Genomic DNA, 14,789 nt, shown 5'->3' on the forward strand with positions numbered 1-14,789 from the left:
ATTTGGGCAACTTTCACACAAATAAGAAGTAAAATCTCGAAGAAGCCTTTCGTTCGTTTCTTTTTTTTCTCTTTTTTTTTTTTTTTTCCAGTTAAAGACAGGAAATAGATTGTTGTGGGGTTTTCTGGGTAGCACTTGATGGCCATGATTTACCCCTTCTAGAAAAATAAAAAAAGGAAAAGTCACAGGCAAGCAGTGTTCAGGGCAGAGCATCTTTTCCAAGACATGCTGTCCTCTGTGCACTTCTGCAAGAAAACTCGTCACGTGCACTCGCGAGAGCATTGAATCTACAACCCAGCGCACAGACAGACTCGGGCCGTTACCTACAACACACCTTTGATGTTAAAGAATGTCTGACGTGTGCCACGGCTTCGAAAGCGCCGTCCTTCTGCCTTCACTCGTGGTAAGACACTGGTAGCGTTTAATCTCCCCGTTCACCCCTGGCCCTGTTTAAGACCAGGCAACACGGCCACGGCTGAAGGGGAGCGGGTTGGCGCTGCCACCGCGGCTAGGCCTGCCTGCGCACCTCACACCCTTCCAGAGACACCTGATATGTCTGCGATTGAAAAGAAAAAGAACCCAAAAAAAAAAAATCCAGAAAGGACATTTTGTTCTTATATGAGCAAGTTAAACCTTTTAAATGGTAGAAAAGCAATATGTAGAAGTAGCAATTTGCACTGCATTTTTATATATCACAGCCATTACACGTAACATTTCTACAGTGAAAAAATAGACTGTCTTTGAACATAATATGAACAAATAAGCAAATTTTTTCTTTTAAATTCATTGACTGATATTCTTTGTCTTTTTTTTTAAAAAAAAGGAAAAAATACACTATTTAAAAAAAAGGTAATGTCACTTGTTACAGTTACATCGATACTTTAAAGAAAGCCACTCACAGTATATGCCATTGAATGCATCTTACTCGATCTCTCCCAGTTATTTGTACAGCTGGGGCATGGTCGTAGCTGTGCCAAAGGGCCTGGTGTGACGTGGTACCGGGACAGTCCTGAGAGTGTCTCTGCATCGCTCCCGGAGAGCCGCTGTGCGCAGAGGCGAGGGGCTGGCAGCAAGAAGCCGTTGGCTATTGGAAATGAATTTCTTACGGGTGCTTCTCGGGCTCCTTTCGGGGAGATGCTCCTGGCTCCCGCGGCGGGGGCTGGCGGGGGCAGCACAGCGGCTTGCAGCAGAAGTGGGGGTGGGTGAATGTGCAAAGAGAATGGGAAAGGGGCTGCCTTTCTTTGGGGGGGGGGGTGTCCCACCACTGCTCGAATTAATGCCTTTGTGATAGCTGGATGTGCTGAAAAGGGGGGACAGGACCCGCGGTCAGCAAACCCGGCCCAGGGAAGCTGCTGCCTCTACCTGTCCCAGCGGTGTGCGAGGGGAGGGGGCCACACCAAACAGCCAAGTCTGGGTTTTGGATCTCTCTCTTTCTCTAGAATTTTAAATATCCTAAAAAATAAATTTTGGAATTAGAAGAAATGAGGAATGTTCCAAGTATTCAAAATGTGAGCTATAAAACCTCTCGCGTGGCAGGGGCATTCCGTGAATGCTGTTTGCAAGGTGCTGTAAGCCCAGAATCATCCCAATGCTGATACTGAGGTTATTAAGACTCCAGCTAGAAGAACTCCTGACCCTAAGTTTGCCTAAGTGTTGAGATTTAGTTCCTTTTCTTATCTTTTACAGAACACCTTCAATTCTGCAAGTGACTTCCTTTAAAGACTGCCAACTATATTAGTAAATAAACTGAACTCTAATGATGTAACCAAAGTCGGTTTCCTTCCCTTCTCCAGCGGTAACGTTTCGCAAGCTGTGTTTTAGCTTTTGGATCTGTTTCATGATGTCCATACGTCCTCCACAGCGAACACCACTTGAGGTAACAAGTTCACCACTTAAAGCAGTCCTTCAGCAATCTCCTGAGCTGCCTCTTCACGGTCCAGGTTACAACATGGAGTTCCTGAAGGGGTGTTCCTTTCGATCCTTCCCCCTGCTCCCCAATGCATTGTCCAGATGAAAAGGTACTTCTTCTGATTCAGTTTTGTAAGTTCAAGCGCTCCCCCTGGGTCAAAAGAGGCCTTTCAGGACTTAAGTGGTTGGTAGAGTCTGCACAACGGATGGCTTTTTATGTTGCATAGTGATCAAAACTTCCCAGATACTCCAGAGCTGCCTGGTAACAGAACTGGTACTCGTCCTGCGAACAGTAAAGAGAACCTGCGTCAGAGCTTTGAAACGGCTCCTCGGGATCCTGCCCTGCTTTCCCAGCACAGACTTGGGCAGGAATCTTCTCTTCTGTTCTCAAAGAGCTGCGAACAACTGGGGAGGGAAATCCCTTCCCTTTATTGTTTGTGCATCGTCTCTGGGTGGTGGGCTGCCTTGAGAGGCAGGGGAGTCCCCTCGCCTCAGAGGTGGGGATGAGAGGAGCACCAGGGCTGGCAGAGGGGGGTGAAATCTTTAAGAGACTGTATAACAATGGGAATTTTTATTACTTAGGTAAAATCAGCAGCGCAGCCCGGGCTCGCTGAGTAGCCTTCAGCTCAGGGTTTGCTAGTGGCTGGAAAGGCAAAGGCCGGCTCCGCTCAGGCACTTCTGCAGCCGCGGCATTTTGCTACGCAGCTCTAAACTGGGACAGAGGACGGGTTCCCCGCGCCCCCTTACCTCTGTTTGCACCATGGCAGGTCGTTGTGTTCGCAGCATCTTTACTGTCTGGAAAATATCTACAACACCCTCATAACGCATTCTTTCCAGGACGATACTCAATGTGATAAACACGCCGGTCCTGCCCACGCCAGCACTGCAGGAATGGGAGAAGAAAAGGAAACTGTATGTTAGTGTTCAACGGCTGCTCTAAATGCTGAGGGTACGGCACGGTTGGGCTGGGTCTTATGAATATGTTGGAACTGAAGAGCCTCCGTCAGTCCTCCAGGAGGTAGGGAACAGTAAAACTGCCAGCGTGTGACCCAAATGAATGTTTGAGAAAGCAAAGTGAAAAAATTAAAAGCTTTTGGTAGTGGTAAACAGCATTCAGTGTGAAAACGATTACTAATATGTAACATTAGGCTTTTTAAATTAAATGATTTGAAGAATGCATTATCCCCTGCTGCCCAGGGGCAGGGAGGTGCAATTCTTGCTACCAGCAAACACAACCCGGCAGCGTTAGAGGTGCAGAACTGGGCTAAGGCTGGTAAAAAAATGCTTCTAATTCTGCAGGCCAAATATTGATTAATACTGTGGTTCCCGTCTCCTTCAGAGTATCAGCATTTCATCTCTCTCCCCTGGATACAAAGGGTCAGGGGCCTTGCGGGCAGTGCCCAGGTCTGAAGGGAGATGAGTTTGGTTGGCAGAAGCAACGGTGATTGGCACCACCCCCTCCAGACACCCCCAAGAATCTGCCTGCAAAGATGGGGTGGGAAAGGAGGGAGATATCAGTAGGATTTTAATTCCTTCTGCTCTTTTGCGTCCTCAGGTAAGTTAGATGTTTCTGTTTGCGCGTGCCTACCTGCAGTGGACAGAGATGGGGCCGTCCTGGCCAAACTGCTCCTTGGTCTTATGTACCTGTCCAATGAAATCGATAAAACCTTCTCCGGATTTTGGCACGCCTTGTTCTGGCCAGTCAGTGAACTGGAACTGACGAACAGTTCGTGACTGACCGTCCTGGGGGAGAAAATGGTAATATTTAAAACAACCTGCATTTGTGCTACTAAATACAAAAGGCAAAAAAAATCTCCCATTTTGTTGTTAGTTGATTAAGGGGCACAAAAAGTTGAGCCAACTTTGTGTTATAATCAAGCGAAAATAGACGTATTTTATCTACATAATGATGAAGCTGCTCGTGTTGCAGTTGACATTTCTGGAGTCGGCTTGTCAGTAGAGATCTATGCTCCCGGCAGGAGCTGAACGCCCTGACCACTGCGAAGACTGCACAGATGGAGCCTTCAGCAAAGGCACGTTCAAGGTGAGGTTGTGGCCTCTCTATCAATCTTGAGAAAGAGCTGCCACAGTGTCAGAATTACAGCTGACAGGAAGATAAATCTTGTTCTACCAGGACTGATGGGGCATCCTCCTCCTCAACCTTGCAAATAGAGTTATCAGGTTCTGTAAGACTGGCAACCTCAAAAGACTACTTCGAGAGTAGAGGCTTACATTTGCTAAACAAATTTCAGAAGGTACCGAAATATTCCTTCGGAGGAGAAATCTGACATTGAATCTAAGATTATTTGAGTGAATGTGCCCCTTTGAATATGACTTAACGGTGGCTCCTCTTCAAACCCGAGGAGAAGTGCATGTGTCTGGGAGGGTGCAGAGTACCCTCTGCAAGTCTGTGGTTTTTGAGGTGTTTGGGGAGGTATTATTTTCTGCTTTCATCAACTTTCAGTAAGCTGCCAGTAAAACCAAAAGCTGGGTACATCTCTAACGAAGTGACTCACTACTGTGATTACTGAGCAGAGGTTAGAAAACTACTTTCAATTTGTAAGACGATATGTTCAAGTACAATCTAGCTGCGTTGCTGTGTTCTGTTCCCTGTCACAACCAAGCTCTCCTCCACTGATGATAATCCCAGACTTTCACAGAGTTTACTCCTCACTCTTTCTTATGGGAACCCAAACGTGCCAAATTCACTGGTTTTCTGTAAGCCCCTTCCCTACTGCAGGGTTTGAACCAGCCCAGCCCAGCCCCAGCTACAACCCTCGCAAGCACGGAGCGCGCAGCAGGCGCTTACCCTGGCATCAGTGACCTTGAACTCTCGCAGGATGTACTGAGGCATGTTGTATTCAGCCATGGGATCTACTACGAAGTACTGGTACCGGGCAGAGCGCTCCGCTGGCCAGTACTGGTGGCACTTTTCCTGACAAGGAGAAAGAAAGATCGCTGTTAGCCCTTGTGCTGGATGTGGGCTCCCCGCCATGTTTGTCCTTAGCACACGCTTACCCGGCCCATCTCACGAAGCTTAGTCAACATCACGACAATGGTGGAGTTGTTCTCCCACAGCATCCGCCAGAAATCTTCAGTGGTCTCTGCCAGCGGCCCTTGAGTAGCAATGTACGCCTTCTGTTGTCTGAAATAGAGCCCAAGCACAAGGGGTGCGTCAAGGGGGGCTGTGGAGAATTGCTTGGGCACCAGCTTTGGGAAAAGCATACAAGAACTGGAGAGTAGGAAAACAAATGGAAATGCTGCAGAAGAACCAGAACAATGCAAGGTCTGAAGGGGTGGGAGGTGTCTTTGGTGCTAATGGTCAAAAAATAAAAAACCCCAGTGGTGAAGCACCGTCTAATTACCGTTTCCAAGGGTAAATCCAGATTAATCTAATGTGAAACCCTACATGGGGTCCATGCTTTCTGGGCCTGAGTAGCACCGGGAATTCAACCGCCAAGCCCGGAGCTGCCCTAAGCCCCTGCAGCCGGAGGTGAGGAATGGCGCAAATGGGGTTGCGTTGTTCCCTCCGTCAGGGCTCGGCTGTAGCTGGCCAGGCTTGGAGCGCACCAGCGGAGGGCTGCAGCGCCGAGGGCTGGAGCACGTGGCATGTATTGCCTGTGGGAAGCCGTCAGAATTGCAACGTTCCCAAATCACAAAAGTAATAAAAAGGCTAATCTGTTTTTAGAAACCTCCCAATGGCAAAACCCACCCCCTCACTGACACTCTATGTTTAGGATCTGCAGGTGGAGAAGGGTTTGGTTTGCTTTAGGGGATAAGTAATTTAAGACCACGGAGAATAAAGCCTATCAGAAGTCTGTGTTTGACTGTGGGTTGCTGGCCATCAGCAAGAGTGAATTTACCTCTAGTACTGCCCCAGTGCGCGCAGTATAGCTAGGCGATGGGCCAGAACAAGAGACTAATCCATCCCTTAGTACCTCTGCATCCGCAGACTCACATGCAGAGAACTCCCTGAGCGCGGCGGGGCACAAGGTGCTGTTTACCTGTAGCCATCGATAAAGCTGGCATTGATGTAGTCTGACCCTTCCACTCCTCTGATGGGCTGAAGGCAGACCCGCGTGGTCTCGTATGGCATGATGTTGACAAGGCGATTCTTGAATTTGTTGCACGGGAGGTTGGCGCTGATGAACCTGGAGGTGTGGGCTTTGGAGTTGGCGAGTCGCTGAAGGCAAAAGCAGAGTCACGGCCATTTGTTCGGGTTTTTTTTGCTTAAGCCCTATGCCAGCCCGCTTAACTTGCCCTCCATGTTCCACCCCGTTGGTCTGCCTTGTGCACCCTCCTTTGTTTTGGGGGCAGGGAGTAGTCTGAGACCTTTCCCCCAGCCAAACTTTAAAAGAAAAAAAAAACAAAAAACAAAAAACAAAAACGCTTAAAAACCCAATCTAAAGAGCGAGCAAATTCAATCTGGATTTGAAATGACCAGACCAGCCTCCTGCAGTGGCAGGTAGTTCTCTCCCCTGGGAACGAGGGGTAGCCTAAGTCCGAAAGCAATTACTTCTCTAACATGGAAGCAAAAAGCTCCCATCAGCTGTATAAAGGCTCCCTGTCTGCTAGGCCTGAGTGCCAGCAGAACAAAGCGCCGTGAGGAATACAGAGCCTTCCCCAGTGACTACTGTCCCCACCCAGGCATCTACCAGTACCTTGAACTCCAGCTCCATGCCTGTCACGTGCTCTCCGACTTCAATCTGTGCCAGTTTCTGGATGTAGGTGTAGAGATTCCGAGCTGGGACCTCTGTGTTGCCGCAAGCAACAGCCTCGAGCAAGGCATCGTGTATAAAGCTGTACTGGTCCTCTGTCTGTACCATGTAGTTGCGCTGTGACCTCATGAGGGTGACGTGCCCGTAGATGTCCACTGTCTTCTCATGTTTTATCCTCTCCAGCATGGCGTCGATCACAATGAAGCAGCCGGTCCGTCCAACGCCCGCACTGGAAAGAAAAGGGAAAAAATGAAGTGCTGGACTATTCTGCCGCTGAAGAGAGATATTCCAAAAGGCCACCCACGCGTGAGGATGTTTCCACTGCCACAAACAGCAGTAAACACAGGGTAGAAGCAGATGCACAAGGCAGAGAGCAAACAACAAAGGCACTCAGTCACCGGGAAGGAACCAAAGCCTTGTGACCGTGGTTATTGATGGACTGAGACAAAGGGAATCTTGGCATACCAGCCAAATGCGTGGGTCCAGCCGTTTCATAAATTTCATTGTATTAAAGGAACTTGCCTAAGGGAACCGATGCTCCCCTCAGTGTGTTGCTCTTGACTGTGTTGGAGGGTTTGGATGGTTGTACAGCGTGCAGAAGAGGACAGTGGTGACACCAAAGTCACTGGTGCGAGAGCACAGTGCTGTACTGGGTCCAGTAAAGGCTGCACTGGAACCTAAAGAGCCGTTTATCGGAGCCAGTGCTGCTAAACCCCCTCCTCTCCTGTGCCGGTCAGGACGAAGTGCTCAGCTTGCACCCAACGTGCAGAGTTTTGCTTCCAGTCTCAGCCCAGTTTAGCAGAAACTTCCACAACCAAGTCTGGGCTTATGCCACCCGAGGACAGGACAGCAGATGAAAACGTGCCTCTGGTGACGTGCCTAGTGCCCCTCTGTACTGATCTGCCCGCCATCGGTGACATCCCCAGGACGAGAGCTCTCCTGGCAGACATCGATCACGACAATTCTAGGCAGGGGGCTCTAGGCTTGAACAAAAGGCTGGCACAATCTAAGGGCTTAAAAAGCACCTTTAATCACTCAGATCTTTCAACAGCTGAGAAACTACCGATGTTGTAATGAATAACATGCGTCACTTCTTTTCCTAAATGTTTTTGTGCATCAAGGTAACATCAAACTTGTGTGTAATGGCGTTTGTGAATCAGCAGGGCTCTGTGGGCCTGTGCATTTGCTGCTGCTAATAAAGGGTTTCCTTTTACTATTCCAGTGCAGTCCCTTCTTTCATAAAGCCCCCTTGATCTCTGTTAATTAGACTGCCTCACACCTGAACCAAGCAGGTGACTGGAGCTTTGGCACGAATTTAGCAGCTGATCTGGGAGCTGGTTCCTGTATGTTGGGAGCTGACAGCTCTCTTTATTCATTTTCCGAGAGGTGCACGATAATTGCCATCTGCAAGGTTAGTGATAAGTTGCCCACTTACAAAGACTGTTTAAATGGCACGCTCTAGGAAAGGCAGGATTAGCTTCCCCCAGCAGCCTCTCAAATTCAGACGTCTTTCCTCAGCGCCGAGTAACCTGCAGGCTCCTCCACACCCTCCTGAGGAACACAGGGATTTATCTGAGTTGAGGCTGCAAGCATTCCTCGTTGGGTTGTAAATTGAATTAGGGAATGCTCCCTGCCCACAGGGGCCTTCAGTTCGTCATTATCAGAATGGCTGCAGCACTCACAAAGCCCCTCTTTCAATCGCTGTCAGCTCTCCCTTTGACAGCTGATGCACCTCTGCCTCCCGAACACCCGATGCAGCAACACCGAGCAGCCTCCTGGCTCGCACTCCATCTTCCTCCTTTCCCGCCATGACAAGAAACAACCCCTACACCCAGAACCAGACACCAGGACAGCACGCGGCGCTTCCCGTTCCTGACAAGATCTGAGTGATTTGGTGCATACTAAACCCCTCGCCACCTCAGGAAATTCTGCGCTCAAACAAAACCCCAAGTATCCTCCTAGACGCTGGCTGGGAATCCACTTTACAGACAGCTCTTCTCTGCTGGGTGCTCCCTAGGAGACCGCACGTGTCTCCTAGGTGCAGATCCACATCCGACTGACTTCTGTCTCCCTTGTAGACGGCCCCGTGCAAGAGTTAGGTGAAAGAAATCAGTACCTGCAGTGCACCACAATGGGACCAGCATCAGGGGGGTTGCAGGTTTTCACCCGTCTCAGAAAAGCCAGGAATGGGGTGGGATACTCGGGTACACCGTGGTCAGGCCACGCTGTGAACTGGAACTGGCGGACCTCCCGCTTCTCACTGGAGCCATTCTGCAAAGACAAAAGGGCACCAAGAGTAACGCCAGGTACCAGCACGTGACCATACCCTGCCCGTGCTGTGCGAGGAGAGCGCACCATCGCCCATCTCCGGGGAAAAAACGAGCGGGAGAAAGCTCACCTTATGAAGGGAGAACGTTCGAACACAGAATGTGGCCAATTCGATGGTATCGAGTAACGTCACTTGAATCATTCCATAGGTGTCTGTACCTCGGCCTGGCCAGTACTGGTCACACTTTATCTGGAAGACAGGAGGCATCACAAATCTCTGGAGCAAACCCTTATGCTGCAGGGGAAGCTCTGCCCTCACGTTGTTACAGGTGAAGCCGGCGAGGTCGCAAAGGGGAGGGAAGGTTCAAGGCATGTCCAGAGCACCAGGACAGGGCCAGACCCGGCACGAAAAGCTCCTACTGACTAAGCACAGGCTTTGATGCACCACATCGATCACGTAGACAATAGACTGGAATGATCCTGAAGATTAGAGTGAATGTACTGGGGCTTGTTAAACAAGAGAACTGAATGTGAAACTTGCCACATGATTAACTCCGAGACAGACCCACAAGGCATGCAATGGGACTGAGTGTCCTCTTGGAGCTGCAAAGGATGCTGCAGCTTTCCAGGGTGAATGGTTTGTTTTTTTAGAAGCAATGAATCACTGAACTTTCAGGGTGCTGGCAAAGCAGGCAGAAATCCCCCACTGACAGAAATGTGGGCTGCAGATCAAAGGGATCTGCTGTTCCCCAACCCTACCCTCCAATCCCCCGGGATTGTGACTAACTAGTCATCCCTCTCATGCATCTTACCCGTGATTTCTCCTCCAGCTTAGTCATCATAACAATAGTAGCTGAACGCTGCTCCCACACCATCCTCCAAAAGTCTCCAAAGGTCTCTGGCAGAGGGCCCTGCGTGGCAATGTAGGCATTCTGCTTCCGGTAGCCATCGATGTAGTTGGCATTGATGTAATCGCTGCCCACAATTCCTGTATTAAATCAGCAAAAGCAAGTTAGTGGACTCTGCAGGACTTGATATAGATGGAAGCATGAGGAGATCTTTGCAGGAATGTTGTTAGAGAGAATTCTCCAAGAACAGCGGAGCCTTCATGGTTTGCTGGGTTACACTCACAGCTGGGAGTAACAGGGTCTTTGCAAGTGCTTCCCAGCTAAAGCTCCTGCCTCGAAGGTCTGCACTGCAGGGAGGGAAATAACTTCTTGCAAAAGATATTAAAGAGACTGAACACCAAGCCTTGAAACCATGGTGTTCTTGCTAGTGTTGCTAACAGGAGCAGAAGTCCTGGCCTAGGGCTCTTGCTTCACTGCTCTCAAATAGGACACAACCAAGTCCTTGTCCCAAAACGCCCAGCGTCCGGCAGCAAACGCACCTGGTCGATGCAACTGCGCAGTCCACACTCTCATCCCAGGCTGTGAGCTACAGCTGGACAAAGTAAGGAATAAAACCAGGCTTGATTCAGCCAGTAAAGGCTTTGAAATTACAGGCTTTGACTTGCTTTAAATTGTCCGCTGTCATTTTTAGGAGTGGGTTTTTTTCTATTCGCATGAGTTACGGGCTATTGAGTTACAGCTGCTTGCCTGTGTCCTTGCTTGAGGGGTTTGATATGAATGGCAGGAGGTGCTGCCAGCGTGAAGAGGGTGATTGGGACATGGCGGGAGAAAACCGCTCTGAAGTTAAAATGGACACTGGCAAGCACTGACGTTCAGGTTCAGCTTTAGAGAGCCTCCGAGATTGGCACGGAGGATCCGCGCTGTTTGGCGATCTGGCCCGTTCCTAATTACTGTCGAGCGGCTGGCAAGGTTGGCAGGCTTCTGCTAACCTATGATTAACTCGGTACAGAACGCTTAACTCGTGTCTCGAGGGGGAGCCAAGGGTGGGGAGCAGTACCAATATGAAATTGGGTTGCTAGTCCTCCTCCTGCTGTAGCAATAGACATTGCTGCTCCTGTTGGCGAGGTGCAATCCACGCTGAATTGCCTGCCAGTCCTCAAGGGTACTCGGTAATTTCAGCTGCTGGTAGAAATGGCTTTTGATTAAATTTCTGGAGGGTTCCCTGCCCCCATTCCATCCCAAACTGAAATTTCGGGAGGGAAGGAGGCTGTGCAGCAGCAGCAGGAGGAACGTGATCAAGGCTGAGCTTCCGGAATTAATCTCCTCTCCAGCCCCCTCAGGTCCCCTCTGTAATTTAAAATGGTGGCCATGAGCTCCTGCACCATTCCGCTGTGTGACAGGCCCAGTTACAGAGAAGTCACGGAATTAAAGCCACTACTTCTTCCTGACCAAGCAGACGGTGACAATCTGCAGCCTTGACAAATCCAGATTTAAAACAAAGAGAAAGCAACAACTAATTCCTCCAACTCTTTTCATCTTCCAGCCCTCGGCATAAAATACAGCCTGGTAGGAAGGAACGCACCAGCCAAGACATGTCAGAACCTCTCAGATGCTTGAAAATCAAACCTTGGCCCATCGCACTTGCACCATCAGTCCCTCACGATGCCGCCCGGGCAGAGTCACGATGGCTGCCTGCGCCCAGCCCCTGCTCCTGCTTTCTGAAGAGCCGGGACCAGCCCAAAGCGCCCTTCATTTCTACACTTGCGCTCTCCTCTTTTCCCCCTGAATGACAAGGCAACTTTTAAAAGACTCTGCTTTCCTTGGCTCATACAATATTAATCTCAGAAGCAAAACAAGCCAGAACACAGTCATCTTCACAATGAGGAATATTTAAAATCCTCTAATGGCACACAAGACCAATCCAGATTTGTGCAGCTTTTTGGCAAATCACCGTGATCTGTTGTTACCTCAGGAACAGCTCTTCCACTTCCCTGCGTCCCTCAGAGCCACCTCAGCAGAGGGGGATTATTCTAGCAATTCCCTTGTCACGAAGGCTCCTGAATTAACCTTTACGTTCACCAGGCGTTATTAGGACGTCCCACATCCTCTCTGCTCAGCTGATCAGCTCTTGGCAATGCGAGACTGGCCGTAAATGCTTCATCCGTACAGCACAGCCACACACAACCGAGACAACGAAATTCAAATATTATCTTGTCAGCAGCAACCAAAGCAGTGCCCTCTTAAACTCCGTCTCCTCTCCACCAAAAGCCCCTCTTATCCCAGCGCGCACCAGCGCAACTCTGTCAAGAGCCACGAGTTGTGAAATTTAATGTAAATTTTCAGACTGCACCACCACTCACATAAGAAGCTCAGGAAACAATTTATGACCTACCAGGCTAACACTAACCCCTTCTTATTCGTAGCCTTTTAGGGGCCGGGACTGCAGCAGGAGCTGCATATCAAGTAATCTTTATGTCTGTACAACTCGCCAGCCACATCTTTGCTATGCTGCTGACACTCACATTTGTACAATTAGCCCCGTGCTTACTTCTCATTCATCCGCCGTACAGATACACTCCACAATCCCTGCCACCCACTGCCCCGCTCTGCTCTCTCTGAAGCACTATGTGGTCTGAATCTTCCCGTTAGTCAGAAATGTGTTGAGCAGGGATCTCCAAGTAAAGGGAAGACAGCTTCCTGGTAAACCAGCCCTTGAAATGAGAGACTGCAGCTCCAGGGAATATGTCAGTCACCAGAATTTAACAAATACCTGGTTTACAGAGGTATCTCCTGCTTGCTAAACTCCCAGGGAGACGTTAAGAGAAGAACATAAATAGAGGGTAACAGGAACGGGGGAAGAGCGTGTGCAATACGTTTCCCTGCAGCAACTTCAGCCCAGCGCTAACCCCTAGGAGCAGAGATGCTACAGTACCTTCAATGGGCAGCAGGATGACGCGCGAGTGGTCGTAGGCAATCACGTTCGCGTAACGGTTTTTGGGCTTGTTCACTTCGAGGTTGGAGTGCTCCCAGGTGAACTGCTGGCCAGGGTCAATGGACTGGAGGAATTGGGAAAGAAAATGGAAGAGTCAGAGAGGAGAAAAACAGCAAATGAAGCTCTGAATACCTTGTTCTGTGTGGGACAGATCATGGCTCTGAAGATCTAGCTGAGGAACACAGCATTCACCGTTTGCTGCCCTCAAGAACCAATCTTTGCTGTGGAAAAGCCCCAGCCCGGTGCCACAGGGTGCTCACAGCCCATCTCCAAGCTGTGAGCCTGGCCACAAGCACCCCCAGAGAGGCACCTGAGATAATTCTCCCTCTGACATGATGCAGTGCAACCCGGTGGCAAAAGCATCAGAGCAATTTCAGGCTGCAATACAGAGGCCTTGGACTGTACTTTTGTGAGGCTGCGCTGGATTAGTTACAGCCCTGCGGTACCGACACTGATAAATGGCCGGCAATTGGGAGAGAGCAGGAACAATCGCATCAGGATGTATTTATGAAATGATGAAGAGGCTAAATCTGCACATGGTTAAACTAAACAATGATTAAGAGAGCATAAATACACCAGTGTCGTGGTGAGTACTAGTACCTGGGGAAGAAGACACTTAAGCTAGGACAAGGTTTATAACAACGTGTGCAAGCGGGATATGAAACATAAGGGAAAACCCTTGCTGTCACAGGCAGCGGGAAGGGACCGGGCTGCTCTAGATAGAGCCGAGACAGCACTGCTTGGGACCACAAAGGCTCGGTGCCGAAGGTCTCCCCGTGCAAGGTGCGGGGACAGCACCCTTTCGGGGTGCGGCCTGCCCCACAGGGTGGGACGAGCGCATCTCCCCAGACAGAGAAGGGGTAAGGACCCTGGCCCGAAGAGATTGAATCAACATGGCCTTTTCCTAGAAGGGATGAAGCAGTAAACAACAAAATGCACTGGCGAGAAAAATCCTCTCTGCCTGTCCTGGTGATTTACGCCAGGTTTGGTGGTTGTTTTTTTTTTTTTCTTGAAGTCCAGCTGTCCCAGATATGGAAATTAGGTTAATTACGTTTACCTCTAAATCCTCAGCCAGAGAATTAAATAAAACAAGGGCTTAATTCCTTCATCATTTTGCAGAACCCTAGGGGTTTGCCTCAATTGGAGGCTTGGCAGGAGCGTGCTGAGCTGTGTTTCTCGCTGTTCGCTCTCCCTCTCCCCTCCTGCCATCCTGGCTGGGGGGGACAGGGGCCTGCAGACGCCCGCCCAGCTTCGTCCCTTTGCGCTGGCAGAGGTCGGCCCCTGCCAGGCACCCGCCGACCCCCGCCGGCACCGACCCCAGAGCTCCCCGGGCATGGCTCAGCTCCGGTGGTGGTGGCAACGCTGGTACAAACCCACCGACACAAACGTCCCCTTGCACTCTCGCTGCAGAGCATTTCTAACTAATGGGTATTTATACTGTTGTAATGTGTCTGTTTGCTCTCTATCCCTCTAATCTTGCCTCGCGTTCATTTCATTAGCGATGTTTGTTTAGCTCTGGCTCTCCCACTAGAGGAGGTTGTGCTGGAACGAAGCCAGGGCACTTGGGATATTGCATTATGCAAATCAGTCTTTGAAATCTGGATTGAGCGTATTAACAGGCTGCTGCTCCCCCCCGAGCCCCAATGTGGGGTGAAAGACCCCAGCAGAGCAAATGCGCCTTCTCCACCGCGCCACCTCCCCTCCGAGGATGCGGAGCTGCGAGTACAGGGCTGCTTCACGCATGCCGACATCTGCAAGGCAGACCGGGGAGAACGCATCCCAGAACCAGTCCTTTGTTCAGAAAATATCCCCTCGCTCTCTGCCTGCAAACAGAACTAGGCAGTCTAGACTAGTTATTAGTCTAAAAATATCGGGGCATTTTATGTCTTTGAACAACAACAACAAAAAAAATTCAACCATATGTTCAATCTGCAATGAAAGCAACCCGCATACCGATGGTCCCAGCAGCACTGGGCATTCGCACTGGGATTTAACCAGCGCTGATGCACCCACAACACGGCGAGCGGACAGGAGCAGGTTTGTGCAAGCGCTCAG

At 49.9% G+C, this 14,789-nt stretch overlaps 1 protein-coding gene across 16 annotated transcripts in view; it reads right to left on the minus strand.

Annotated features, from left to right (window-relative positions):
- Positions 1–56: 56 nt before the first annotated feature.
- Positions 57–14,789, minus strand: part of PTPRS (protein tyrosine phosphatase receptor type S) — a 162,911-nt gene continuing 148,178 nt past the window's right edge. For all 16 annotated transcript variants that reach the window (XM_063357691.1, XM_063357693.1, XM_063357689.1 and 13 more), the window contains 11 exons: positions 12,675–12,798; positions 9,707–9,882; positions 9,025–9,144; positions 8,743–8,897; positions 6,570–6,855; positions 5,913–6,091; positions 4,927–5,053; positions 4,718–4,843; positions 3,497–3,651; positions 2,656–2,791; positions 57–2,191 (listed from right to left, as the gene is read on the minus strand). In XM_063357691.1, coding sequence (XP_063213761.1) covers positions 2,123–2,191; positions 2,656–2,791; positions 3,497–3,651; positions 4,718–4,843; positions 4,927–5,053; positions 5,913–6,091; positions 6,570–6,855; positions 8,743–8,897; positions 9,025–9,144; positions 9,707–9,882; positions 12,675–12,798 — 1,653 coding nt within the window. In that variant the 3' untranslated portion in view covers positions 57–2,122. The remainder of the gene's footprint in view (positions 2,192–2,655; positions 2,792–3,496; positions 3,652–4,717; positions 4,844–4,926; positions 5,054–5,912; positions 6,092–6,569; positions 6,856–8,742; positions 8,898–9,024; positions 9,145–9,706; positions 9,883–12,674; positions 12,799–14,789) is intronic.

The sequence above is a fragment of the Chroicocephalus ridibundus genome, chromosome 22 (genome assembly GCF_963924245.1).
Source record: "Chroicocephalus ridibundus chromosome 22, bChrRid1.1, whole genome shotgun sequence".
Lineage (NCBI taxonomy): Eukaryota > Metazoa > Chordata > Aves > Charadriiformes > Laridae > Chroicocephalus > Chroicocephalus ridibundus.